Source organism: Salarias fasciatus, chromosome 15 (assembly GCF_902148845.1).
Source record: "Salarias fasciatus chromosome 15, fSalaFa1.1, whole genome shotgun sequence".
In the NCBI taxonomy this organism is placed as follows: domain Eukaryota; kingdom Metazoa; phylum Chordata; class Actinopteri; order Blenniiformes; family Blenniidae; genus Salarias; species Salarias fasciatus.
This window is the reverse complement of record NC_043759.1, coordinates 27,376,937-27,380,847: the sequence shown is the minus strand read 5'-3', so window position 1 is coordinate 27,380,847 and position 3,911 is coordinate 27,376,937. Positions and strand designations below refer to the sequence as shown.

The following is a 3,911-nucleotide window of genomic DNA, read 5'->3' as shown; positions in this document are numbered from 1 at the left end:
TCAGACAAGGCTTTCAGTGAGACTCTACTGAAATACAGTCCAAATGACCCTGAGACATACAGTATCTCTGAGCAGCAAACCCTCGCATTAATACACCAATCAAATGCAACGTTTATCTTATTTACTGATATTTTTAAGGCGACTGGTCATGGGGGGATCTGTAGAGGTGAAATGCTCACCGGTTTATTAACATCAGCGTATAGAGTCTTCTGTCTGCCCAGAATGTTTCCCCGTCTGTCCACAAAGATCCTGAATCATTCAACTTAAACAGAGCGCAAATGTTGAACACAGTGTTGCACCAAAGCATAAAACGTGATATTTAATGCATGTCGCATGTTGCAGGGAATCTGAAATGCCAGAGAACAAAACACACACAACACAGTCGTCATGTCAAAGGAAAAGAGCCTGATGCGTCCTCGCCGTATTACCCACCGCCGTCTAAATTCAGCTCATCAGAGACTCTGCAGAGCGTGAAATCTTTACATTCTGTGAACAGTGGAGATGCTGCTTATGGGGCTGAATGGTAAAAACAGGCCTTGCTCTTTAAGAGAAACAGGTTTTTAAAGGGAAGGACGGTGAATGGAGAACAACCAGGAGCTACAGACTCCAGTAAAGCCTCAACGTCCCTCTGCTTTCATTCTGTCTCCGTTCAAAGCAGGTTTAAAACAGGTGGAGGTTCTGGTGAAACAGTGTTCTGCTGATGAGAAGCCATGCTGGTGAAGGTCCTTCCCCCCGCCTCACTCCCACCCTCCATGTCGGCGTCCTGAAGCTGCTCTCTCGCTCCATCGTCGGTCTATTCGGAGGAGTTGGAGCGTCGGACAGCAGACGGGTGGAGTCCGACTCCAGCCGATCCTCTGTGAGGTGAAAAGCAGCTCCGACCGAGAGGAGCAGACCTGCTGCAGCATCACTCAGCTTTCCTCTTCCAGAGTCTCTTCATGCAACTGAAAACCAAGCTTTTGACACTTTAGCAGGATTAACATCAAGCAGATCGTTAAATCTTAGCCTGTACTGTTACAGTCTACAGTGTTGGACCTTCAGTGATTTCTTTCTTTGATTAGTTTAAAATGAAATTTCAGATTTAAAAGTCCACTCACATGGCTCACACTGGTTATTTAACAGCTTTGAAGCATATATTTCAGTGGCCTTGTTTTTCTATTTGTAGAATATAATAATTCTATTCCACTTTCAGTAAAAAACAGTGTGTTATGAGTTGTTTTCCAGTGGAGACTGTCTCAGACCGGGCTGCCTACAGTCTACAGCTGATGCACGTCCGCCTCCCTCTCTGCTTCCAGGTGAGCCTCAGGATGTTCAGTCTCCAGCTGTTTGAAACATCCTGCTCGTGTTGCTGTGGTGTTGTTCCTGTTTGCTCCGGTTTTATCTACGGCAGAGGAAGACGCCCACGCCACACTCTGCCTTCTGTCAGCCATGTTTCCTGTCAGAGACGTGCAGCTGTTAGCAGGTTAAAGGAGCTAACTGCCTCTGGTCACATGAAGGACGAGTTCCCTTCTATGCTGCTGGGGGACAAAACCTTGGAGTCTGTTACCCGACGAGGTTTAGAAGAGATGAACCAAATGTAGTGAACAGAGAAGTCCAGTAGTCTGCGCTCTTGGTCCAGATGTGGAGGCCTCGGTCTAACAGACCAGCGCGTCCTCCTGCAGGCCGCCCAGGCTCCTGCGCCGGAGCTGCGGGGGACTGACGCACTTGACGGCGTCCCGCGGAGACAGCGTGGCTGCGGTCCGCCCCATCCACTGCACCAGGGAGGCCAGCTGGCAGTCGCAGTGCCAGGGGTTGTCGTGGAGGTCGAGCTTCTTCAGCCCTGAGGCGGAGAAAGACACGTCAGAGCGCCGCCGGACGGCGGGGCGGACGCCGCTCGTCCTCATCCTACCGGGCATCTTCACCAACATGGTCCCGTCCAGGGTCTTGAGGCGGTTCCCGCTGAGCGCCAGCTGAGACAGTCTGGGCATGTTGGAGAAGACATCAGCAGGAAGCAGCTCCAGCTGGTTGTTCCTCACGTAGAGCTCCTGAAGCGCACGGCGGAGGGCTTTAGCTGCAGGGTGAACTGATGAACACATGAGGGGCTTCTCACCTGCAGGTTGATCAGACCCTCCAGAGCCGACGCCGTCAGCGTGGACAGGAAGTTGTTGTCCAGAACCAACATCTCCAAAGAGCGCAGCGGCCTGAAGACGCCGGCGGGAAGAGTCTTCAGGCTGGGTTCAGAGAGAGAATAAAGACGTCAGCTCATCAGCGTAGAGCTGAATATCTGATCTATCGTCTATCTGCTGTTTTTCATTTCTGCAGAAAACAGATTTCTGTGTCTTTTATTCTGATATTAGAGCAGAGCTCCACACCACATGAAGCTGTTTGTGATCATACTTCAGTTTTCCTTGTGTGAACCTGAGAGGAGCAGCCAGGCGAACCATTTCTACACACTTTAAGACAAATCCAGTTCGTCTGAGGAGCCAAAACCTCTTAAAACATCAAATAAAAGCTGAAGCAATTCATACAGTTCAACATATATTTCTTTCTGTGAAGCGCTGTTTTAACATTATAGAAACGTTACTGCCAGTTTTAGAAGTTTGAGCCATTCTTAATGTGATGTTGATGAAGACCTTTGATAGATTTCCTTGATGTTCATCTGTTTCCAGCGCTCAGTGCTTCATCAGGACTGTTTGTTGTGTATTTTCTCTCTCTACATCTGAAAACATGCAGTTGAATGAACCAATTAATGACTGACTGGTGCAGAAAGCCAGTCAGACTCTCCTTGGTTCAGATCATGTGACGGTGGGCAGCAGGTGGCATGCTGGGATGTGAAGTGAGTGTTAGTTATCAAACAGGTCCTTTGTGAAAGATACCACACAGATGAATATTGAGATTTAATGTGTGAGTTACAGGAAACTACTGGAAGAGAGGAGGCTTCAGCTGCTTTATGCTTTGATTGTTCTAAACTCTTGTTTATTCATGTTTTAGTTCTTCTTGTAAAGCAGTTTTTATTCCTGGGCTGTGAAATGATTCATAAAAGTCCTCTGATGAGTCTGATCAGGAGAAAGTTAGGACATGGATTAGGTTTTCAGTGGCGACACATTCATGGAGGAAACGTTTGCTCTTTTACCACCGACTGGTCAATCAAGAGGACTTTTCCAGAGAGCAGGAGGGATTGATTCAGGAAAACTGATGTCAGCTACCAGCAGCGAGGCATCTCGATGGTCAGAAAACAGGGAGGGCTTGTTTCTCCACTGAGAACCTGACTCTCACTTTGTGTGTAAAATCCATAAACCTCTGACGTGGGGGACGTTTCACCCACTGTGAGAGGTTTGGAGTCTCAAAGCAGAGTTCTGAAGAAGCATTTGGAGGAATCACTGCTGCTTCCTGGATCATGCAGTCTTTCAGAACCGTCACTCTGTGCAAAGAAGATCTTCACCTGTTTTAGTTTCACCTGTTTCAGATCAACTTGGTGGTAAAGTGTCTTCTCAGACGGCAGGAATCAAGTCAAAGCAGCACAACTGTCTCAGTGAAGAGCAGCAGTAACGTCTGCAGAGCAGCCAGACTGAGAGGATCCAGACTCCAGCCTCACTTCAGGAAACCAACACTGATTTATTCATTAGAGGCTTTAAGATTAAAAACAGAGACACTGAAAATGAGAGTAAATGTTATTTGATGTTCATTATTCTGTTGTTTACTCTATTTACAGACGAGTTCAGCTGGTCTGGTAAACTTGCACTGATGTCCTTGAAACACTTCACAAACTTTAAACTTCATTTTAAAATTATGTGAATGTAATTTTTTTGTCATCTATGTGCAAGAAATAATTTGTATTTATTTTTTTGAAGTAGTTCACCAATTCATATTGAAAAGAAATCTCTTATGTGTTTTAACTGTGTTGAAATGAAGCCTCATCAGTTTTCTTATGTAAA

At 46.5% G+C, this 3,911-nt stretch overlaps 1 protein-coding gene across 2 annotated transcripts; it reads right to left on the bottom strand.

The window, feature by feature from the left end:
• Positions 1-1,113: 1,113 nt before the first annotated feature.
• LOC115401698 (platelet glycoprotein Ib beta chain-like) lies at positions 1,114-1,970 on the bottom strand. Of its 2 annotated transcripts, XR_003932987.1 has the most exons (3): positions 1,886-1,970; positions 1,544-1,816; positions 1,114-1,432 (listed from the first exon to the last, which is right to left on the bottom strand). XR_003932987.1 is itself a non-coding variant. In XM_030109995.1 (2 exons), exons 1-2 carry the CDS (start codon positions 1,962-1,964, stop codon positions 1,632-1,634), a joined length of 264 nt encoding a protein of 87 aa, XP_029965855.1. In that variant the 5' UTR covers positions 1,965-1,970; the 3' UTR covers positions 1,114-1,631. The 2 variants fall into 2 exon arrangements, 1 of the variants encoding a protein (XP_029965855.1); XM_030109995.1 differs by having other exon boundaries at positions 1,114-1,816.
• Positions 1,971-3,911: the final 1,941 nt, after the last annotated feature.

Coding starts and splice junctions, on each gene's coding strand:
- LOC115401698 (XM_030109995.1), bottom strand. CDS start 1,964: ATGCCCAGACTGTCTCAGCTGGCGCTCAGCGGGAACCGCCTCAAGACC. Junction 1,817..1,885: donor CATGTTGGTGAAGATGCCCG/GTAGGATGAGGA, acceptor TCTCCGCCTCAG/GGCTGAAGAAGCTCGACCTC.